Source organism: Pipistrellus kuhlii, unplaced genomic scaffold (assembly GCF_014108245.1).
Source record: "Pipistrellus kuhlii isolate mPipKuh1 unplaced genomic scaffold, mPipKuh1.p scaffold_m20_p_53, whole genome shotgun sequence".
In the NCBI taxonomy this organism is placed as follows: Eukaryota; Metazoa; Chordata; class Mammalia; order Chiroptera; family Vespertilionidae; genus Pipistrellus; species Pipistrellus kuhlii.
The window spans coordinates 1,869,393-1,892,525 of record NW_023425555.1 but is presented as its reverse complement, the minus strand read 5'-3'; the positions used below and the strand labels follow the sequence as shown (position 1 = coordinate 1,892,525).

General features: G+C 58.9%; 2 protein-coding genes and 1 long non-coding RNA gene across 6 annotated transcripts; all 3 read right to left on the bottom strand.

Annotated features, from left to right (window-relative positions):
- Window positions 1-18: 18 nt before the first annotated feature.
- On the bottom strand, window positions 19-12,697 carry ST6GALNAC4 (ST6 N-acetylgalactosaminide alpha-2,6-sialyltransferase 4). Of its 2 annotated transcripts, XM_036416134.2 has the most exons (6): window positions 12,505-12,697; window positions 12,021-12,106; window positions 7,222-7,410; window positions 3,615-4,027; window positions 2,096-2,203; window positions 19-470 (listed from the first exon to the last, which is right to left on the bottom strand). In XM_036416134.2, the coding sequence occupies exons 2-6, from the start codon at window positions 12,030-12,032 to the stop codon at window positions 281-283; spliced, it is 912 nt and encodes a 303-aa protein (XP_036272027.1). In that variant the 5' UTR covers window positions 12,033-12,106; window positions 12,505-12,697; the 3' UTR covers window positions 19-280. The 2 variants fall into 2 exon arrangements, with proteins under 2 accessions (XP_036272027.1, XP_036272028.1); XM_036416135.2 differs by lacking the exon at window positions 7,222-7,410 and having other exon boundaries at window positions 20-470; window positions 12,505-12,674.
- A 3,516-nt stretch (window positions 12,698-16,213) lies between these two features.
- Window positions 16,214-17,116, bottom strand: LOC123651438. The gene is made up of 2 exons (XR_006740161.1): window positions 16,643-17,116; window positions 16,214-16,385 (listed from the first exon to the last, which is right to left on the bottom strand). It is a non-coding gene; the product is annotated as an uncharacterized LOC123651438 (long non-coding RNA).
- A 27-nt stretch (window positions 17,117-17,143) lies between these two features.
- Window positions 17,144-22,849, bottom strand: PIP5KL1 (phosphatidylinositol-4-phosphate 5-kinase like 1). 3 transcript variants are annotated; one of them, XM_036416078.2, is made up of 10 exons: window positions 22,733-22,849; window positions 21,739-21,942; window positions 20,338-20,388; window positions 20,003-20,157; window positions 19,687-19,811; window positions 19,180-19,214; window positions 19,044-19,099; window positions 18,708-18,820; window positions 18,287-18,440; window positions 17,144-17,414 (listed from the first exon to the last, which is right to left on the bottom strand). In XM_036416078.2, exons 1-10 carry the CDS (start codon window positions 22,760-22,762, stop codon window positions 17,147-17,149), a joined length of 1,191 nt encoding a protein of 396 aa, XP_036271971.1. In that variant the 5' UTR covers window positions 22,763-22,849; the 3' UTR covers window positions 17,144-17,146. The 3 variants fall into 3 exon arrangements, with proteins under 3 accessions (XP_036271971.1, XP_045429625.1, XP_036271973.1); XM_045573669.1 differs by lacking the exon at window positions 19,180-19,214 and having other exon boundaries at window positions 18,708-18,726; XM_036416080.2 differs by lacking the exons at window positions 19,180-19,214; window positions 20,003-20,157; window positions 20,338-20,388; window positions 21,739-21,942; window positions 22,733-22,849 and having other exon boundaries at window positions 19,687-19,822.
- Window positions 22,850-23,133: the final 284 nt, after the last annotated feature.

The window sequence follows — 23,133 nt, the reverse complement described above, 5'->3', positions numbered from 1 at the left end:
CTCTCTCTCCCTCTCCCTTCCTCTCTGAAACCAATAAAAATATATTAAAAATAAAAAAGAATCAGCTCATTCAGGGAGGGGGATGGGAGGAGGGTACACAGGTCACATGGCCCCTCTTCTCCCCTTCAAGTCAGGAGCCCCGAGACGGCTCCCATGTCCCCCGGGGGGCGGGGGAGCCCCGGCCCCCCGCACGTGGCAGAGGCAGGATCCATAAGTTAAAGGTTTTGGTTGAGCGGAGGGAACGGGGCCGGGCGCAGGCGGCGCGGCCGGCCAGGCGCGGCTACGGGGCCCGCCAGGACGGGTGGGCGAACACCAGGGGCCGCGTCTTGGCCCAGCGGGAGAACACGGCCTTCTCGGTGATGAAGCGGTGGGCGCTGCGGGGCGCCTGCTCGTGGGCCAGGTACATCTGGCACTCGTCCAGCCGGCCCTTCTCGAAGTAGTGGTAAGGCACGGAGGGGTGGCTCTTCTCCCTGCAGGCGGGCGGGCGGCAGGGACGGTGTGGGCACCACAGCTCCAGCCTCCCGCCCGGCCCCGCCCGACCTCGCCACCCTCACCGGGAGCCACAGGCTCCCGGGCCCGTCCCCGCCCGGGGGAGGCCGGGCAGACGAAGGAGCAGGGCAGCGTGGGCGCCCGAAAGGCCAGCACTGGATGCCCGGCTCCGCCTCTGCAAGCTGGTGGACTCGAGGGCAGCGGCCCGCCCCGCAAGCCTCAGCCACCCGTCTGTGACACGGGAGAGGTGGCATCCACCTTCCGGGCCGCGCCCACAGGGAAAAAAACGATGAAGGCGACGGCCCAGCTGGCGTGGCTCAGTGGTTGAGCATCGACCTCTGTGCCAGGAGGTCACCGTTCAACTCAGGGCACATGCCTGGCTGTGGGCTCAGTCCTCAGTGTGGGGTGTGCAGGAGGCAGCCAATCAGTGATTCTCTCTCTCTCTCTCCTTTCCTCTCTGAAATATATTTAAAAATAATAATAGCCGGGACCAGTTTGGCTCAGTGGATAGAGCGTCGGCCTGAGGACTGAAAGGTCCCGGGTTCGATTCCGGTCAAGGGCATGTACCTTGGTTGCGGGCACATCCCCAGTAGGGGGTGTACAAGAGGCAGGTGATCGATGATTCTCTCTCATCTATGTTTCTTTTTTTTTTTTTTAATATATATATTTTATTGATTTTACACAGAGAGGAATTGAGAGGGACAGAGAGTTAGAAACGTCGATGAGAGAGAAACATCAACCAGCCGCCTCTTGCACACCCCCCACCGGGGATGTGCCCGCAACCAAGGTACATGCCCCTGACCGGAATCGAACCCGGGACCTTTCAGTCCACAGGCCGACGCTCTATCCACTGAGCCAAACCGGTCTCAGCTCTCATCGATGTTTCTAACTCTCTATCCCTCTCTCTTCCTCTCTGTGAAAAATCAATAAAATATATATTAAAAAATTACACATATTTAAAAAATAATAATAATAATAAATAAATAAATAAATAAATATATTTTTAAAGATGAAGACTACGAAGTGCCTTCCTGGTGCGAGGCTCCTGGTAAGGAACCCTTATGCCCTGTGGCACCCACCCACCCACTCGCCGGCATCATGCCCGTAGGTGGTCTGCCCAGGTGCCTCTGCAGAGGGCACACAGGCTCCTGCCATCTCACCCACGTGCTTAACAAATAAGTCCCAAAGGGAAGAGGGGAGAACAGGAGACCCTTTCTGGACTTAGAGATACGACTAGTGAAATCGAAGGATAGCTAACGTGAAAACAGACACGTCATATGTCAGGTACATGTACTCGGCCCCCGTGTTGCCAGGAGCACGTCTGTAGGTGACTCTGTAAATGTTTGCACAGCCTCCTGAAGAAGCGTGACTGCTTCCCTCTTTCACAACAAGGAAGCGGAGGTGGCGTGTCTGGCCTCAGGCCACACGAGCCAGACCCGGAGGCTGAGCCCCTTCCCGCTGGGCGCCAGCTGAGGGATGCCCCTGCCTCCACCACCCACCCCACCCACCCGGGAGCCCACACGCCCGCGCCCCGCGGCTCCCAGGCCCTCCCGTGAGGCCCCGGCCTCCTCCCGGCGTCCCGCCCTCCCGGGCCCGGCCGGCTGACCTGCAGTAGCTGTCGCTGACCATGCCGTAGACCACGGTCTCCTCGCACAGCTCCAGGGCCAGGATCATGGTGAACCAGCCGGTGCTGAGGAAGGAGCCAGACTGCCGCCTGCGGGGAGGGCACGGTCAGCGGCGGCCCTCCCTCAGACCGGGCTGTGCAGGCCCAGCCGCCTCGGCTCCCTCCGCCACAGTCCGGGGCCCTCCCAGCTGAGGCCGCTCACCCGGACCCCCGCAGCGGGCCCTGGGGAGGCCGGGCAGGGGCAGAGCCGGCCCGAGGTCTGCAACGGGCGCGGGCAGAGCTGGACACACACCTGGGTCTGTCCAACGCCTCGCCACCTGAGGTCTGCAGGGCCTGAGCAAACCTTGGGAAGATGGGAGCGGGCCCTGGCCACGTCCTCTCCGGATCCAAGGGCCCGAGCTCCCGGGGAGAGCAGGGGGCAGCAGAGCAGGGGTTGGAAGTGGGAAAGGGGGTGGTCCGGAGTCAAAGGGCTTTGGTTCAAACCCTGCGCCTGCTCTGGGGTATCTGATTTGCTCACGAACCTCTCTGAGCCTCAGTGACCCATCTGTGAAATGGGGATGATGACAGGTGGCTGTGGGGGGGGAGCACTGCCAGCCCGGAGCACAGCCGTGCCTTTACCCCTCACTCGGAACGAGACCTTTCCTCACTCGAACACCAGCACTGGCTTCTCTCCCACCTGAGGGCCACTCGCCTCCGCCTGCACAGGGGCGTTCGGCGGTGGTTCATTCCCTCAAACTGGATCTGCCATGCCCTCCTCTCAGAGAGGAGGCAGCTGGGAGAGAACAGCTGAGAAGACGAGGAAGCAAAGGAATAAAGGGTATCAGGTGGGAGGAATCATCAGACGGGGTGATCAGGGAGGGCTTCTCTGAGGAGGTGACCTTCCACGCAGGCCTAGAGGGCAAGACGGGGTTCGTCACGGGAGACTGGGGGGAAGAACGTGCCAGGCAGAAGGACGGCGGATGCCCAGGCACGGAGGTGAGAGCCGGTGTGGCTGTGTGAGAAGCCCAGCCGGCCAGCGTGGCTGGACCAGGACAGGCAGGGCCGAGGCCTACGAGGCCTGTAGGCCAGGGGAGGGGAGAAGGTGGAGCCTGGATTTATTCTCCACGGGAATCGAGGCTGCTGCAGGCAGAGGGCAGGTCACTGAGGCCGAGGGGACGAATTCGCGGGCGGCTGGAGCTCACACAGCAGACACCACGGGGAGGTGGGGGGGGGGGACACACACACACACACAGAGGCACCTGTGAGATTCCAGACCCGTTGCGTGCGGCAGGGGATGGAAGGAGGGGAGGGGGTGGAAACCTGGGCGCTGTTTCCTGAGCTGGGGCGGGGGGGGGGGGGGAGACAGATGTGGGGAGGCGGCCGGTAGAGGGAAGAGCCTCCTGGCTGCCCCACGCCGTCAGCGCTCTCAGGCCCCGTGCCCCCTCCGCCGCCTGCAGCTGAGATAATCTGATGAAGGACGGTGTCTCTGAGCCCGCTCCCCGGAGAGGACAGGGCCGCTCACCGGTTCTTGCCCGTCTCGCTCTGGAAGACCTGGTCGCAGTAGGCCATCATGCGCTCGGTGAAGGTGTACACCTGCAGGCCCGGGTACATCTGGGTGAGCTGCAGCAGCGCGCGGTAGGTGCGGCCGCCCAGCGCGCGGTCCATGCTCGGGCCCTGGCCCCACACCACGTAGAGCGTGTCGCGGGCCTGCTGGAAGTAGTGCGAGTAGTTGCGCAGCAGCAGCGGCACCGTCGTGTGGGAGACCACGCGCAGCGTGCTGCGCCGGCCCACGTCCGCCTCGAAGCCCGCGGTGGGCGCCTGGTTCATGCGCAGCACGCACTCCGCGCCGTCGATCTGGGGGCCCAGGCCCGAGCCCAGCATCTGGCCGGAGCTGGACACCACGGCACAGCTGCGGCAAGGCCCTCGGACCAATGGCTGCAGGAGGGGAGAGAGAGAGAGGAGAGAGAGAGAGAGAGAGAGAGAGAGAGAGAGAGAGAGAGCGAGCGCCGTGTGGGCATATAACGTTCGCCCTCTGCTTCCTCCTCCCAGAAATATCCACTGACCTCACTTGACCTCTATCAAAGTACTTTATCAACCCATTTTACAGACGAGGACACTGAGGCTGGGCAGGCGGAGTGATTTCCCCAATGCCGCACCCACAGCAGTGGCAGAGCTGAGCGTCTGGTTCAGAGCCCTATGGTTTTCATTAGCCATGCACAGCCCTTGTTCCTACTGCCAAGGCCCCAACCAGCTCTTCATCGGGAATTTGTTAGGAGAGTCACATGGGCAAATATTTATAAAGCACTTAGCACTGTGTCTAAGCACAGGCTGGGCGCCATATATGTGTTTGTCAAGTAAATATAAAAGCCAACTCTTCAAAATCCTTCTTAGTCACTCCGTCCTCTGCCGGAGCCGCACTCATGTGTCCAGTTTGGTAAGTAAAAACAGTCTTTAGCCCGGCCGGGGTGGCTGTTAGGCGGGCGCCATCCCGGGCGCTGAAAGGTTGCTGGTTTGATTCCCAGTCAGGGCACTGCCTGGTCACAAGCTCCGTCCCCAGTAGGGGGTATGCTGACTGCAGCCCATCCATGTTCTAGTCTCACATCGGTGTTTCTCTCTCTCCCTTTCCCTTCCCGTCTTCCTAAGAGTCAATTAAAGAAAAACATTTTTAAAGCAGTCTTCAGTGTCCACAAGAATGCGACACAGATTCTGAGCCGGAATCCTGGCTCCGCCCGTGCCCAGCTGCATGGCCTCAGGAGTCTCAATTCCCGTAGCAGTAAAATGGGGAGAAAAACGGCATTTACTCGAGCAGGTTTTGAGGATTCAATTAAAAATGCCTGGAGAGCCCAGCCGGCATGGCTCAGTGGTTGAGCATCCACATGTGAACCAGGAGGTCACGGTTCGATTCCCGGTCTGGGACAGGCCCAGGTTGTGGGCTCCATCCCGTGTGGGGCAGGGCCCACCAATGATTCTCTCATCATGGATGTTTCTATCTCTCTCCCCCTCCCTTCCTCTCTGGAATTTACATTCTTATAAATGTAAATGCCCGGGGAGTTCTGGCCCAGAGTTGGGACATAAGGAGGGCCCAACCCCCATCTCATTATCTCCCAAGAGGCAGCAGCGGAGCCAACCAGCCTGCCAATACTCCTGGGGGCCAGGGTCGGTCTCCCAGTACAGGACTGGTTCTCTGCCCCGGCCTCCGTGCCCTGCGGGGGGAAGGCGGTTTACGGAGGCCGGTAAAGAGGAGGGAACATTAATTCCAGTTAATAAAAACACAGTCATATCCCACTCAGGGACATTTCATATCGCACATGTTGATTTAAGAACTCGGAGAACCATTTCCAAACCCAGCCATAAGGAGCAAGACTTCCTCCTTCCGCCCTCCGTGTAGCTCGTCCTGACCCCCGGGATCGGTTCAGATTCAAGGTCACAGCCAGCCCCAGGAGCTGTTCCTCTTACTCCACACAGTCTTCAAAACACTTAATTATTCCCTAATTTATAAAACCAGCCCCCTTGGCAGTCAAGACTGGGACTTCCTGCTTCTCTTAACAAACCCAGAGGATCAGGCCACACCCCCATGAGCTCGGAGAGTCTGAAAGGGACGCTGGAAGGGTCCCCCAGCATTGGCCAACCCCACCCCAGGCCAAGCCTACGGGGCCCCCAGCTGAACCTTCACGGCAGCCCTACGGAGAGAGAAGCTACAACGACCATCCTTTACAGATAAGGTGGCAACTCAGGAATGAAGACTAAAAATAGGTCTCCTCCAAGCCAGGGTCCCTCAGGGCACCTCCCTGCGACCAACACTCAGAGAGGGACTCCCTGGCGCCGGGGGCCAAGGCAGGCAGGATGCCTTTGAGAAACGACCGTGTGGGGCCACTGGCAGCAGGGTGAGGGGTGTGATGTGTTCTGACCTCGCCGGCAGAGCTGGCATGGGAGGTGGGTGCTGCTAGAGCAGGGGCACAGCTACCTCGGCACCTGGGCTCCAGCACCCTGTCTCTCCTGACAGGGACAGCGCTGTGTGGTCATGACTTTCCCCTGTGCCATCTCTACCCCCAGCAGCAACCAGCACAAAGCCAGACGCATTCAAGGCGCCAAACACACACGTGTTGAAGGAGCAGCTGTGTGCCCACAGGCAGAGCTGAAGGTGCGCGCATGCGCCTCTCAGCAGCACGCTAGGATGATGTCCATCTCCCGCTGGAATGGGAGCTCCGGAGGCCAGCCACCCCAGCGCACAGCTGACAGCGGCCAGGTGGTATGTGTTGAATTAAAAAAACCATTTCCTGCTGAAACCAGTTTGGCTCAGTGGATAGAGCATCGGCCTGCGGACTTGAAGGTTCCCAGGATCGATTCCGGTCAAGGGCACGTGTCTTGGTTGCAGGCACATCCCCAGAGGGGTGTATGGAGGAGGCAGCTGATTGATGTTTCTCTCTCATCGATGTTTCTGGCTCTCTATCCCTCTCCCTTTCTCTCTTTAAAAAAAAACAACAATAAAATATATATTTAAGAAAAATAAAAAACAATTCTTCAGCGTGGAGCAGAGTACAGACTCTAGGAGAAAAGGCGGGGAGGGTGGGTGGGAGGTGGTCAACCAAAAACCTTGTGTGCATAGATGCACAGCCCGTGGCCACAGACAACGGGGCGCTGAGGGCCTGGGACGGGGGAGGTGCTGGAGGGCCAATGGGGGGGAAAGGGGGACATATGTAAAACTTACAACAATAAAGATTTTTTTTTTAATGTTTTTGAAAATCCATTCCCACCGAAACCTGTTTGGCTCAGTGGATAGAGCATCTATCTACCTGCGGACTGAAGGGTCCCAGGTTCGATTCCAATCAAGGGCATGTACCTTTGTTGCAGGCACATCCCCAGTAGGGGGTGTGCAAGAGGCAGTTGATCGATGTTTCTCTCTCATGGATGTTTCTAACTCTCCATCTCTCTCCCTTCCTCTTTGTAAAAAAAAAATCAATTAAAAATATTTTTAAAAAATCCATTTCCTCTTAGAATTTGGGGCTCAGAGAGGTGAAGTGATTATTCAACACCACACAGCTGGTGAGCAGAGGAGCCCAGCCAGGTCCAGGCTGCCCTGGCAGGAGCCCAGCTCGCACTACCCCCGGCCTGCTGCCGGGCTGACTCACCTTCCCATCTGGCACTCGGCTGTACCCACTGAAGGGCAGGCGCCCTGGCGCCGTGGGCCTGGCGTCCGAGAGGTGTGGGCGCGGGCCCGGGCAGGAGGCCAGGCAGAAGGGCAGGCAGGCCCAGCAGCACAGCAGGATGTAGGCGGCAGAGAAGCCCACAGAGCACAGGATGATGAGCAGGAGCCGGCCCTGGGGAGACAGCGGTCATAAGATGGGGGTGCGGGGAATACATGCGAAGTAGGAAGATGGCGGCCTGTAAACCCCCCACCTCCCACAACCACATCAAAATTACAACCAAAATACAGTTCACCAGTCATCCAGAGCCTCTGGAAGGCTGGCTGAATGGAAGTCCTACAGCTAGAGAGGTAAAGAAGAGAGCACACTGAGAATGGTAGGAGGTGCAGAACAGGCTGGTCCAGCATCCACGTGTGCTGCCTTTTGAATCGGGAGGGAGATCATCTCTGCAGAGGCCTCAGGTGGAGTAAGGGGTCCCAGCCCCACACCGGACGCCCAGCCCAGGGTCCCAGGCAAAAGAAGTCTGTACGGGCAGTAAGAACTACGGGCTGTAAAAACCAGTACAGACTGGGGCTCACTGACCCAGATGTTCCTCTTAAAAGGCCGGTGCATGAACTGAACTTACAAGATCCCGCTTCCTCTGAGCTCTAGCACCAGGGCGAGGCTCTGGGGAACACAGACACATTCAGGGAGGAACTGGATTGTCTGGCATCAGGGCAGGAACTCGGGATGGCTTTTTCTCAGACTGAGCTGCTCACAGGGATCATTGCTCCTATGCTGGGAGCTCCCTGGTGGCAGGGCTGACTGGCAGCCATTTCTGTTTTCTCTGCCCTCGTAATTCCCTAAGACCCTGCCTCCAATTTACAACCCCACCCAAGCTGCCTGTAGTGGCTTTTGCATATGAATGGCCTGTCCTTGCTCAGACTAAAATTTCAAACAAGCTGCAGCTGGGTCAGGGAGCCCCAAATCTATCAATACCAGACCCAGCACCAGCACCAGCACCAGCCTGCTTTGCTTCACAGCTGGGCCTCATCTGGGCACTTCCAAACCCGATACAAAGAGGAGGAATCTGCAGATCTCTCTGTAGCTCCCGCTGGGTGGCCCCAGGCAGTGGCTGACTTCGCACCTCCATGAAGACCCAAAAGCCAGTGTATCCAAAAGTCAGTGTGAGACAATACCAGATTAAAACTCTTCACATCCATAAGCAACACACTCAAGTGACTCAGTGAGCACCAAAGCCCCACTGAAGCAAGTTCTGCCTCATAAGGGTGTCTCCTGCACTGCAGCTCTCCCACTGTAGTCGAAGCTGGTCCTGGTAACCAATTGTCCTGGAGGTCAACAGCAATTGAGTCTCAACTATAATAAGACTGTGTTCACAGCCCACAAAGGGGCGCACCTAGAGCTCCCAGCTCAAGTGACGGGGAGACTGAGCCACTGTGTCCTATAGAGCCACTCTGTCAACTCAAGGAGACACAGCAGCTCTACTCAATGAATAGAAACAAACACAGGGAAGCAGCCAAAATATGGAAATAAAGAAACATGTCACAAATGAAAGAAATGGGAGAAAGCAAAATACTGAATATAGAGTTCAAAACCATGGTTACAAGGTTACTCAGGAATCTTCTAGAAACCTCCAAAATCTTCCATTAAAAAAAAAAAAATGGAAAAGGACCAGTCAGAAATTAAGCGTACGCTGACTGAAATAAAGAATAATACACAGGGATTCAATAGTAGAGTAGAGGATTTTGAGAATCAAATCAATGATGTGAAATATGAGTAAGCAAAAAAACACCCAACCAGAGCAAAAAGAATAAAAAGAATAAAAAAATATGAAGATAGTGTAAGGAGCCTCTGGGACAACTCCAAGCATATGAACATTCACATTATGGAGGTGCCAAAAGAAGAGAGAAGAGAACAAAATATTGAAAACCTATTTTAAGAAATAATAACAGAAAACTTCTCCCACCTGGTGAAAGAAATAGACTTACAAGTCCAGAGAATCCCAAATACGAGGAATCCAAAGAGGACCCCTCCAAGGCATATCATAATTAAGATGCCAAGGGCTAAAGACAAAGAGAGAATTTAAAAGCAACAAGAGAAAAGCAGTAAGTTACCTACAAGAGAATGCCCATATGACTGTCAGCTGATTTCTCAACAGAAACGATGCAGACCAGAAGGGAGTGGTAAGAAATATTCAAAGTGATGAAGAGCAAGGATCTACAACAAGATTACTCTACCCAGCAAAGCTATCATTTAGGATTGAAGGTCAGATAAAGAACTTCACAAAGAAAAAAAAGCTAAAGAAGTTCATCACCACCAAACCAGTATTATATGAAATGTTGAAGGGTATTCTTTCAGAAGAGGGAGAAGAAAAAGAAAAAGATAAAAAAATCTGTACAACAAAATGGCAACAAATATATACCTGCCAACAACTGAATCTAAAAACCAAATTAAACGAATAAGAAATCTAATGAACAAAATAAACTGGTGAATAAAATAGAATCAGAGGCAGGGGAATGGAACTGACGGAGGATTCTCAGAGGGAAGGGGGTGGAAGGGTGGAAGAGATTAAACAAAGATCTTATATATGTATCACCACAGAGCGGCAAAGGCCTGGGGTGGGGTGGGAAACAGGTGGAGGAGGGCAATGGGAGGAAAAAGGAGGGACATCTATAATAATCTCAACAATAAAGATTTAATTTTTTTTAAATAAATAAGGTGGGGATGTGGGTCCCTGGGGCTCATAGAAGCTTCTATAGGGGGGCTGTACCCAGCTTCCTGGGGCAAAACCCCAGCTCAGTAGCTCCTAGAACATCAGCAGAATCCAAAGTCTCCATTAACCAGGCCTTCTGGGCTGCCAGGCCCAGTGCACGAGGCTCCGGAGGAAATGGATTTGAATGAAGTGTGTACCTCAGATCCATACAGCAAGAAAACTGGGTCCTGAGCCCTCAAACCCAGGCTGCAGAGCCCATGCTCTCAAGCAGACGCCGAGGTGCACTGTGCAGCCTGGGGTATTTCTCTCCACTTCTCTGGGCCTCTTCCGGCCTCTACAAAATAGGTGGAAGTGCTCTGTATACTGAAAAGTACGGTGCACGTGAAGGCAGGAGAGCGCTCATCGGCAGTGCAACCAGGCCCCTTAAGACCCTGGACTGCGGCTGCCAGGATGACATCCTCCATTCCCTCCACCCGCTGACTCAGTAGCAGTCCGCCAGGCTGCTGACCATGATGTGCGTCAGCAGTCTACGTGAGTAAGGATGCCGAGAAGGAATGTGAGGGATGTGTCATTCAGGAAATGGCTGCCCTGGCCGGGTAGCTCAGTTGGTTAGAGCATCATCCTGATATTCAAGATTGCAGGTTCGATCCTCGATCAGGGCACATGTGAGAATCAGCACTAGCTGGATGGCTCAGTGGATAGAGCATTGGCTTGGGGAGTGAAGGGTCCCAGGTTCGACTCCAGCAAAGGGCATATGCCTGGGTTACAGGCTCTATCCCCAGTAGGGGGCATGCAGGAGGCAGCCAATCAATGATTCTCTCTCATCATTGATGATTCTATCTCCCTCTCCCTCTCCCTTCCCCTCTGAAATCAATAAAAATATAATTTAAAATTTTTTTTTAAAGAATCAACAATGCCCTAGCTGGTTTGGCTCAGTGGATAGAGCTTTGGTCTATGGACTGAGAGGTCCCAGGTTGTGGGCTCGATCCCCAGTAGGGGCCATGCAGGATGCAGCGGATCAATAATTCTCTCATCATTGGTGTTTCTATCTCTTTCTCCCTCTCCCTTCCTCTAAAAATATATTTACAAAAAGAATCAATCAATAAATGCATAAATAAATGGAACAACAATCAATGTTTCTCATTCTCCATCACTCTCTAAAAATAAAAAAAGGAAGGAAGGAAGGAAGGAAGGAAGGAAGGGAGGGAGGAAAATTCAATAATTGAAGGCTGCTGCCTCCAGAAGCCATGTACCAAAGGCCACTTGAACTAAGAAGCCCTACCGGAGGGCTGCCTGCCATCAGCATTTGTGAGAGCCCAACCAAGCCTTCAAGGAGGGGCTGCCTGGGTTGGTGGTGGTTGGGGAGAGAGGTCATGACCCAGGGCTGCCATCCTGTCCTGGGCTACCATTGTCACCGCCTGTATTTCTCTGGACTCTGACTTCCTCCAAGCCTGCCAAGGCCCAGGCCTCAGCCACCTGTGAGGAATGCCTAGCGGCTGGCTGTGCTCTTAGAAAACCAGAAGTGCAAAAGCAGCCCGCCACTCCCCCCGCCCCCGGAATATTTCGATGAAGCACAACTTTTTCTGCCCACAAACCATATCAGCTTCTAGAAATAAATGTCTGTGTGGCCAGCTGGGGGATGGGGTGGGGACTGTCCAGCCCCTGAGTACTCAGCCTCGGCCTGGCATCCGGTGCCTGTGCACGAGGGACCAGAGATCTCCGTTCAGGCAGGGCTGGCTGGCTCTCTCCCACGCCGGGGGCTCACATTAAGAACAGCCAAACTCAACTGTCATCCCACAGCCACTCCCATCCTGGGTGAGCCCCAGGATGCTCACAGAAGACAGTATTATCTCCATTTCACAGGGGATGGGGGCGCTGAAGCCAGAGAACGCCGCCTGTTTGGGGCCACACCGCCCGCTAGATCAGAGCTGGACCTTGAGGCCAGTCTGCCCTCTCCTCAGCTCAGAGGGGTCAGAGGTGTCAGTCCTGGAGCGAGGGAGGCTGCTGAGGCTGCTGTGTCAGAGCCACCTCCAAGTCCCCGGCGAGGCGAGCTTTCCTTTCTCCCACTTACCCGAGCCTTCATGCTGTGCTGTCGCTGCCGCTCAGCAGCAGGGGGGCTGCTGTCTCCGGGGCTGGGAAGGGGTGGGAGCCAGGCACCTGTCAAGACCCAGAGACTCAGAGCTGGGTCCCAGGCCTCAGAGGAAGCTCCTTCCCAGGGAAACTGAGGCAGGGGAGGGTACAGGCTGGAGTCAAGGCAAAGATCTTGCGAAAATCGAAGTCCCCAAACACCAAGCAGCGCTGTCCCGGTCCTGTGAACACGTCCACCAACCCAAATCCCATTGTGCAAATGAGGAAGGAGAGGCAGAGAGAAGGGGAACCCTGGGCTCAAGGTCACCCGTCGGATCTGGGTCAGATGGAACCGGGAGCCCGGCGCTCCGACCCCCACCCACCCTCCCACCTCACTACCCGCGGGGCATGCCGAGGCCTGGGAGAGGCAGGAGGATTTCCGCCCCTCTATCCGCTTCCACCGCTCCCTCCCCCCGCCGAGCGCTAACCGCGAGGGCAGGTTGGGACCTGCCGGCTGCTCGGGATCCGCTGCTCGGAGCTCCATGGCCCGCGGGCCGGGTGAGCCGGGCTGGAACCCCGGGCCTCCGGGCACAGGGAGCGCCCCAGCCGCAGCTTTGGCAGCTGGAAGGCGAAAGTGCACTGCCCGCGGCGGGGGCGGGGCCAGCGAATCCCGGGCGGAGACTGGGGAGGGGCGGGGCCAGAGCGACGGGGGCGGGGCCAGCAAATCCAGGGCGGAGACTGGGATGGGCGGGGCCAGCGAACCCCGGGAGGAGACTGGGGAGGGGCGGGGCCAGCGAATCCCGGGAGGAGACTGGGGAGGGCGGGGCCTGGTGGAATGGGCGGGGCTACGAGGCCGGCCTGCGCGGCCCGTGGCCAGGCCTTTGGCGGGACGAGGACGGGGCCTGCGGGCGGGAGGCGGCCTCAGCACCGGGGTGGTGTCCGAGCTCAGCATCCTCCCCCATCTTTTCCGTCCCGACACATGGGTCTCCGCTCCTGCCCAGCTCGGGCTGAGCGGCCCACAGAGGAAAGCCTTTCAGAACCGCTCCATCGTGGCTGCCTGGCCGCCTGGACCAGAGTTCCTCCGTGTCTGAAATGGGGGAGTCTGTAGGAAAATTAAACAGGGGCTTGGGGCCAGGCAGCCCTGAGTCTCAAGTTGGTAGGGTTGTCAGTAAAGAATTTCATAGGAACAGCGAACCATTAAAAATCTGAAGTTCCGGTGGAACTGGGTGTCCTGCATTTTCTGTGGCAGCCCTACTGGGACTGTCTCTGATGGTGTAACCTTCACCGGAGCCTCAGCACTTCTCTGAGAAGCGGGGTAACAGCACTTGCTTCCCTCCTCGTGAGGGGGTGCAGGACAGCTTGTGGCCGTCAGATCCACCCCCTGGGCAGTCTCACTCCAGATCCAGAGCTCGGACCACCATCTTCACTTTCCAAAGCGCCCTCTGAATCCAACACAACTCAGTGCAGGCCCCGGCGGGTGCTGAAACATGTCCCATCTGAAGGCTCAGGTGGGGTCACTTAGAAATTTCAAACTCAAGTGCCTTCAGGGGTCAGATATGGGACAATGGGGAGGGATAGGCCCGTGGTGATGTGGAAAGCATACTTTCCATTTAAAGTGTTGTTTTTACAAAATACTTCATGGTCCAGAGAGTTCACCTTACCACCCTCCACACCCACCACCCTCTGCGGGGCCTGGCCTGGGCGCCAGCCTGTGCTCTGGCTCTGCCCCCATTCCAAAGTCCAGGTTCCTGTTTCTCAGAGGCTCTGGTGTGGGCACAACCGCAGGGTATTCACGCTGGGTCTCTGCACTCAGCTCGGTAACCTCTCCAGGCTGCCCTGCTCGGGGTGCCAAGCCAAGTGGCCCAAGCTGGGGTTCCAGGCCTCTGGCTCTCTGCCCATCCCGCTGAAGCAGCTCTGCCCTGCCCTCCTGCCTCCCCGCCCTGCCCCCGCCCTGGGCACCCCTCTCGGGTAGCGGTCCAGGCTCAGCCTCTCTCTGGGGCCTGTCATTCACACAAGGCAAGGCGCACAGTGAGTCCCCAAACCAGAACCGTCAGCCTCTCCCAGGTCCTCATCGTCCAGTTTCTGTTTTCACAGACCCAGCCCCTCGGGGGCAATGGTGAGAAGTTCGCTCACCACCCGCTCTGGCTGGTGAAGTGACATCTCCTGCGGGAAGAGGCCGCGTGGAGACGGGGACATGCCCAGATGGCCGGGCTCCAGAGCAGGAGAGGATCCTGCACCTCCTGACGGACCCTGGCAGTCCCGCCCGTTTCAGACACAGCTCTTCAATTGGGTTCTGACAAAAGCCTACACTCCTTCAAAGGCTCTGCAGCTTGAACTCCTGCCTCCCATATGCACCCACCTCAGTCACCTTTCCAGCCCCCAATCACACTGAGCTCCGGGATTTTGCATGTGCTACACCCTCTTCCGGGACGGCTCTGTTCACGGGGCCAGCTCCTTGTCACTCAGTTCAAATGTCACCTCCTTGGCAATCACTCTGTCCAACACTGCACCCCGTCCCTCCTGACCCACCTTGGTTCATCTTTTCCAAGTACTTGTCACACTCTGAGATCATCCTGTGTATTAACTGGTTTTCTTGCTTATGGTCTACCCCAGTGATCAGCAAACTCATTAGTCAACAGAGCCAAATATCAACAGGACAATTGAAATTTCTTTTGAGAGCCACATTTTTTTAACTTACACTTCTTCTAATGCCGCTTCTTCAAAATAGACTCGCCCAGGCCGTGGTATTTTGTGAAGGAGCCACACTCAAGGGGCCAAAGAGCCGCAGTTTGCCGACCACGGGTCTATCCACCTAGTGTACTACTCTAAGCTCTGTGTGGGCACTCAGGTCCGCCATGTCCTCAAGGCATTTCTAGCACCTGCACAGAGCCCAGCACATACGATGTCTGTGGAATGAGCAACTTAGGGGAGTCAAGAGTCTGGGCCCAGAGAGATCTTGGGCAAGTCATTTCCCTGCCCAGCGCCAGGCCCTGCCTCAGCTCACTGCCAGAGACCCAGAGGGAGTGGAGGCTGAACATCCTTAACTAGGGGCTCAGACTCAGCCGTGTGGATACAACCCCCTGGGACATGTGGGGCCAAACCCGCTTCCTGCTGTGCTGCCTCACCACCAGGCGTTTCCACTACCCGCCCCCCTCCGGGGGCAATGAGCTGCACACCCGCTGTCTCAACTTCCTGTGAGTCAGAACCAGAAGTTCTCACGGCTTTGCTAGCTCAGACGGGTTGTCACCCAAGGCCACCCAGGGATCCAGGGGATGTCAATTACACACCGAGACCTACATCGGTATCTGTGTCTGTTTCTAGATCTGTACCTCCAGGACCCACACTCCAGGTCTGCAACATAAGCTTTCCCTTTCCTCGTCCTCCCCCATCAGCCATTCTTCTTCCTTTTCTCGGGAGGCCAGTGGAATGGCAGTGTTTGGTGTAGCTGAGGCTTTCCCGAAATCCAGAGTCAGCCAGTCCTGGCAACCAGCTCTTGTCCCACACAGCTCCCCACCCACCACACTGTCCCCACCCACTCTCAGCACCAACCACTGGGAAATGATTCTTTATTTCAAACTAGAGGCCTGGTGCATGAAAATCTGTGCGCCCAGGGCGGGTGCGTCCCCCTCAGCCGGGCCTATGCGCTCTCTCAGTCCAGGACCCCTGGGGGGATGTCCACCTGCCAGCTCCCCAGGGGATCAGGCCTAAGCTGGCAGTCAGACATCCCTCTGGCAGCCCTGGAGCGCTCAGGAAATGTCAGACTCACTCCCCATGGAAATCCCAGTTAGACATCCCAGCTTCTGGCTGAGCGGTGAGAGTGTCTGCCCCCTAGTGGTCACTGCGCATCATAGTAGCTGGTCGCTCCAGGTGGGTCCCCCATCAGGGTCAATTTGCATATCACCCTTTTATTATAATATATAGGATGTCAACGTGCTCTCACCCTAGCCCTTTGCTGTGCCCTTAGCTGTGCCCAGCGCCCTACATTTGGCTCTTGTGATCTCAGTTCATAGGTTAGAAACAACTCCACCCATCAGCTACTGAGGTTCCCCTTCCCTGACCTCCATGGACCCACGGTCCTTCACACCCGCCACCTCTGTCACCGTCCCCCCCGCCCCCACCCCAGCCTGCGAGCTCTGTGAAGGTGGGGTCTGTGCTCCACTCCCAGGCCCCCCGAGCCCAGCCCATCACACAGCAGGAGCTCAGTAAATATTTAATGAGTGAATGAGGTCCATCTTCATCCTCCCACCTTACAGAGTAGGCCGCCGAGGCACAGAGAGGGTTAACACCGTGCCCCGGTCACACAGCCAGGCCCCGGAGCAGCACTAGAGGGGAGGCCTGCATGGGCATGGTCCGACTGGGCTGGAGTCTCCTGGAGGAGGGAGAAGGAATGGTCAGGGGCTTTGCTTCTCTGCTCCTGGGGATGTCTGTTTGGCCAGGGCCCTCGGTCTGCCCACCGCCCCTGCCCCCATTTCTCCGATGAGAAAAGTGACTATCAGGGCAGCGCTTCCTGGAGCTGCAGGCCCCGTCCTGCCCCACCTCTCCTACCTGTGCCCTCACAGGGGCCTCCTTGAGCCAGGGGCAGGGGGAAGTGAGGCCTGGAGTTCTGGGGCTAGCCTTGCCACTTACCCGTGCATAAGTTCCGGGGCCGGCTCCATCTCTGGGCCTCAGTTTCCTCGTCTGTAGGACAAGGGGCCTGGCCTGGCGCCGTCAGCCTCCCCCCTTTCTGAGAGCCTGAGGACAGGGCTGTGGGAGCTGGTACGAATACAGGCTCCTGAGTCCAAGAGGCACAGTTGAGTCCTGGCTCCAGCATTTATTGCTGAGTGATCCTGCTCAGTCCCTTCACCCCATGAGCCTCCATCTCATGGTCTGTAAAAAGAGAATAATAGCTTTTTTTTTTTTTTTTTTTTAGGATAAAATGAGCTAATATGGGGAGTCCCTGGCCAAATACCAGCCAGGCAAAGCATCGCCATTAAATAAGGTGGTGATATTAGTTGGAGAATGCTGCCCTCTGGAGGCCGGCTGGAGGAACAGCAGGCTGGGGGAGCCCGGCCCAGCTGGCACCTGCAGCCTGGCCTGTGCCCACTGTCCAGGCGGGAGGGCGGGCCCCGCGCCGGCCGGCCGGCCGGCCGGTCAGTCGGTGTGCGCCTCCACCCACTGGCAGAGGCGCCGGGCGTAGAGCGCCGGGCTGACGGTGGAGAAGGCCCGGTTGGGGTAGCGCAGCGCCTTCCACAGGTGCTCCAGCCGCTTGCGGAGCCCGTAGACGGTGGCCAGGTCCACGAGGCCCAGGAAGTAGCGCTGCTCCGGGCCGTCCACGATGTGAAGCGCGTTGGGGCCCTCGGGCAGCAGGCGGAGGTTCTGCGCTCCCGGCTCCGCCAGGCTCTGCAGCCCTTGCACAGACCTAGGGGCCGACAGGGGGCTCCAGCCAGCTGGCCCGGAGGCATGGCCAGGCCGCCCTGGGCCGGCCCTCTGCCCTCACCCTGTGCTCTCCTCGCTGATCTTCCCGCCTCTGAGGTCAGGTACACTGAGGAAAGTGTAGCTATTGGCCGAGAGGGGCACTGGCCACCGTGTAGCCACCAGCCAGCCACGTGTGGCCTTAAACGTGGCCAGTCCCACCTGAGATACCCTGTGAGTGTAAAATGCATTCCCAATCTCTGGGACAGGGGGAGCAAAAGAATGTGAACAATCTCATGGATGTTTGTATTGACTAGATGATGAAATGCTACAAATGTGAAAGTATGGAGTAAATGTATTTAAATTCCTTTCTACCCGTTTCTCTGTCTTTTAAGGAGGCTGCTGAACATGTAACTCCTGTGTGGCCCTCTTTATGCTTCTAATGGGTCGCCCTGGTCCAGAGCAGCGGGGCCACACAGACCCTGGCTCTGCAGGCGGTGCCACCTCACTCCGGGAAGGTCCGGGACTTGGGTATTTCCTAAACTTCCGCTTGGGGTCGTCCAACCCTGAAGTTTCAGTGTGGGGACAAAGTCCAACCCCAGTTTGCAGATGGCGTGTCTCCCCCACGCCCAAATCAGAAGATGCCTTGGAACGGCCGCCAGTCCCAGCCAGAAGCAGGCTCAGTCCCCTGACTCTGCACTCCTGGGGGCGGGGAGAGGTGAAAGCGGGGAGCCGCTGAGGGGTTCTATTCCTGCCCCGCACACACGCACACCGCATCGTCCCATCTTCAAGTCCTGGCCTGTTCCGCCCCCTCCTCACCCACCGCCTGCCTGTCCCTCCCGCTCCCATCACCGCATTCTCGCCGTGCCCGGGGCCCACCTGGCCGAGCGGAAGAGCAGGCTGCCGCCCGGGCCCCGCTCGTCCTCCTGCAGCTGCTGGGAGGCCATCAGCAGGCTGTAGTCCAGCAGGTTGAGGTCCCGGAGGAAGGCGGTGTCCAGCTCCATCTGCCGGAGGAGCCAGCTCCGCTGGGGCCCTGAGGGAGCATCGGCACCACCTGAGTGCCCGCCGTGTGCCGGGCGGTGCTCCACCCGCGTCTGCCCCCAAGGTTAGGTGTCAGGGCGCCCCACTTCACAGGCTCGGACACTCATCTGTCACTGGCCATGACCAACCAGCTGGTCAATTGTGAGGCCGGGGTTTGAACCAGAACCTGGGTTCTTAACAGCGTGGCCAGAGGGCGGTGCCAAGGACACCGGCTAACGTCACCCCGAGGGGGGAGACAGGCGTGTGGCCCGGGGCTCACCCAGGTCGATGGTCTTGCCCTGGAAGTTGAGGTCCTTCAGCACCAAGACCACGGGGCTGCCCTCCGGGGCTGGCTCCACCCAGCGGCTCACCTCGCAGCCCTTGATGTCATACCTGGAGGAGGGATGCAGGGGACACGACCGAAGTCAGCTTTCCCCGGGCGTGAGACACGGGGACTCTCCGGGCAATAACAAGACAGGGGCTTCCACTGGGGAGTGTCCAAACCCCAGCACACCCCGTCCCCTCGCCCCGGGCCTCCGCCCCAGCATCTCTGCGAGTGTGGGCCTTCGGGGCACATTCCCAGCGGGACGGGGCCCAGGCCCCGCGGCCGGCTCACCTCTGGGCGATGCGGCCGGCGGGGTAGAAGACGCTCTGCATGATGATGAAGTATTTCTGGGGATGGCAGGGAGTGAGGAAGGCCAGACCTCCCCCTGCAGCCACCCCTCCCGCAGCCCCGCCTCGGCCTCACCCACCTTCTTGCCCCGGGCCACCCGCAGACTGTGCACTCCTGGAAGGGGACAGGGAGCCGGGTGAGGGGCCCCAAACTCTGCAGTCCGGGGTGCAAGGGGCCCTGGTCCCAGCTCCAGGCTGCGCCTCCTCAGTGCTGTCACATCCTGAGCCCATCCCTCCAGCTGAGCCCCCAAGCCCCATCCTCAGCGTGGGCAGTGGTGCCCACTCGATCCAGCCCCAGAGATGCCGGGTCTGGCATGGCCTCGCCCACATGCTTGGCCCGGACTGTCCAATCCCAACCCCACCCTTTGGGCCCCGCCCGCCACCCCACCTGCCCACCCCTGTCCCACTTAGGACCTGCCCTGCAATGAACTCGGAGAGCAGCCGGATCTGCCTCTAGTCCAGTCCCAGCCACCTGGCCAGGCTCGGTACCCCACACCCGCGTCCTGGAACATCCCCACTCCCTTTCCCCCCCCTCCTCCCTTTCCCCTCCCCCCTCGCCCCCCAGTGCGGGCCCCTGGCCGCCGTACCCAGCAGCCGAGCCAGCAGGGAGTGCGGGTGCCGCTGCAGGTGCTGCAGGTAGCGGGGCAGGTGGGCCAGCAGCGCCCGCACCTCCCGGCGCCGCTGGGTCTTCAGGAAGAATCGCTGGTCGTGGCTGGTGCGGGGCAGGGGGGGTCACTGCCTGGGCCCCGGGCAGGGCTGGGGGGCTCCCACAGGCTCCCTGACTCCTCTGTCCATGCGTGGCTCTGTCTCCCCAGGGCCAGGCCCTGCCCTCAGTCTCTCTGCCCAAACGCCGCTCTCCACCCCGGGACCCCACGCCCACCCTGCCCCCCGCTGCCCGCTCACGACAGGAAGAAGCTGGCGCTGCTCTTGGAGGTGCTGAGGAACTGCAGGTAGGGGCCGCCGGGCCCCAGGGTGGCCTGGTAGTCCTCCTCGGCCAGGCCCAGCGAGTGGCGCAGCCAGGCGAAGGCAGGGCCAGCCAGCGTGCCCAGCTCGAAGCCCTGCGGGAGAGGAGGAGCCCCAGGAGTGCCCGCCGGGGCCCGGGGTGGGCACTGGCCCCAGTGGGGGGCGGTCAGGGGAGCCACACCCTCTGGGAGGCCTTGAGGCTCCGGACCCGTGGGGAACGGAGGAGGGAGAACTAAGATGGCGTCCGCCCTCCCTCACGGGCTGCGGCTCCCTACCTTGTGCACCTGGGTCAGGACCTCGGAGAAGTCCTCCTCCGTGGGCAGCCCCTGCGGGGAGGGCAGAGGGCTCAGAGCAAGTCTCAGCCGCCATTGCCAGCCCCAGTCCGGCACCCCTCCCCCCGTGTGACTCCTGAGCTGGGCAGATGGGGCTGCAGACCCTCTCAGGCTGGAGGAGGAGGAGGGTGACCTGAGGCAGGTCCTGGGTGTGACGGCTCCCCAGCTGGGTGCCCAGCACCTGGCACACACATTGGCTAAGGGCAGCTGGATGCCATCTGAATAGAAGATGACGGCCTTGCCAAAACCGGTGTTGCCCAGTGGATAGAGCTTCGGCCTGTGGACTGAAGAGTCCCAGGTTCGATTCTGGTCAAGGGCATGTACCTTGGTTGTGGGCATATCCCCAGAAGGGGTGGGAGTGGGGTGGGCTGTGTGTAGGAGGCAGCTGATTGATGTTTCTCTCTCATCGATGTTTCTGGCTCTCTGTCCCTCTCCCTTCTTCTCTGTAAAAAAAAAAAAAAAAAAAAAAAAAAAAAAAATCAATAAAATATATATTTAAAAAAAAAGAAGATGATGGCCTTGAAGCCTGGGAGGGGCAGGATCGGAGGAGGCTCCCTGGGGGAGGTGACCTGTTAGCTGAAACCTGCAGGGTGGGGGCGAGGAGGGGGGTGCTCATGGCAGTGGCCACCCTGAGGGGAAGGAGGGCCTGAGTGGCCCAGCTGAGTAAGGGAGGGAGGGAGAGTGAATGAGGCTGGACAGTTGGTCGTTGGGCTAGAACTGCAGGACCCCGAGGCCATGATGAGGCCTGGGGAGCACGGGAGGTTGTCAGCAGGTGCTGAGGTCAGACTGTGATTTCCAGCAGAGGACGAGACGTAGAAGACACAGTGGCTCCTCTGTTCTCCCTGGACCTCTAGGACCCTGTGCCTCTGGGATGCGGTCACACTGTGCGCACACACACACACAACACACCCGGCCCGGCCAGCTGCTGAGCCTGCAGTTGGGCAGCACTTTCTGCTGAGCCAGCCTGGCCCCTGCCTGAGCTCTGGGGAGGATGGGCCGTGCTGGCGGGTGGAGTGGGGCCCCTTCCCAACCATACCCCCTGGCAGAGCCGGGGGCTCAGACTAAGGCATGCAATCCCCTCCCGCAAAGTCACATGACACAGATGGGGACCCTGATGCCCAGAGAGGCACAGGCCCATCCAGAGCCACACAGCCACCCCCGGGGGAGGGTGTTCTCACATCCCCAGCACCCCCTGCACTTTCTGGCTCCTGGCCTCAGCCCCAAGTTACACCGTCCCCTCCCTCCCTGCACCCAACCCCTGGTTTTCTCCCCTGATCGCCTTCCAATCCCGAACTCTGCAGTCCAGAAACAGGCACCGGCCTGCCCTTGCCATCGGCCACTCACCCTGGGCGGGTGGTCCACGGAGACCTGGGTGGCCGCCCACAGCCCCGCCTGCATCATACACGTCAGCCGGTGCAGCTCGTGGCCCGGGCTGATCTCAAACAGGCCGAGGCGCAGCTGCTTGTCTCGGAGACGCCAGAGCAGCCCCCGGCGGCCAGAGCGTGAGGCGACTGCTTTGCACCCAGCCTCCGGGGAGGCGGCCAGGACCTGGTGGCAGAAGGGACAAGAAGCACTGAGCTTGTGGCAGCGTCGCAGAGGGGAAAGGCGTGGGCGTGAGCCCCGTCTCCACTACTCTGAGCCCTCCGCTCAGCTCTCTCTGCCTCAGTTTCCCCAGCCGTAAAACACGGCTGATGCTGGTGCCCAGCTCACGAGGTGTTAGGAGGGGCCACACAGCCTCTGACACGCAGTCAGCATCCAACACAGAGGGACGGTTGTTGTTAGCAGCAGGTCAGAGCAGCCAGCCCCGGCCCCAGACATCTTCTCACCAGCTGTGTGGCCCTGGGTAAGTCACCTAACCTTCTGGGCCTGGTTTTCTCATCTGCAAAACAAGAGCTATACCATCTCGGCGGATATTAGCTGCCGTCACTGTTGAGTTTGAGCTCTGGGGACAGGGACCCTTGATAGGAGCTGTGATGCCAAGGGATCCGGCCAAGCACCAAGCACTCATCTATGCTGAGTCCCTCCCGGCCAGCTCGGAGGAAGCTGAGGTCAGCCGCTGACCCGTCCGTAGTGGGCACCCACTATGTGACCAGCCCTGGCTGAGAGCTAGACCTCCGAGCAGCCCTGCGAAGGAGAAGCTTCTAGTATCGTCTCCGTTTTCCCTGCCAGACTTTGCCTTCGAACCTGCGGTTCCCGCGTGGGGCGTGTCCTGGTCCCCGCCCAGGGCAGGACCCCTCCTGAGCTTGGATGGGGTGTGTCCACCCCGCCCGGAGCGGGGAGGCCCGGCTCCTACCCACGAACCCTTCCTTCTCCTCTCCTCTCTGGGGCCCGCACCTACCTCGCGGGGCCCCGGGCTCGGGGCGGCCATGGCCCCCGCAGCAGCTCCCCGGGCTCCGGCAGCATCCCCCGCCGCCGCCCCGCCGCAGAGCCGGGCCCCGCCCCTGCTCCGCGCCGACCAATCGCGCGCTGCGGCTCACGGCGGCACCCAATCGGAGCTGGAGTCTCCGGCAGCCGGTCCCGCCCCCGGAGCTGCAGCATCCTTCGGCCAGCGGCGCAGGGCGGGAGGGGCCGCGACGCGGTGGTCAGGGTCCCAGGGAGGGAGGACCCCCTCCCCCCATTCTCCCCAGGGGTGGTGGCTCGGGCGCCGCTTGGGGAGGTGGTAAGCTAAATGCAATCCCACCAACACGCTCTGGCGTGAAATTCCTATCCGCCCGCCTTTCGGATGAGGAAATCAAGATC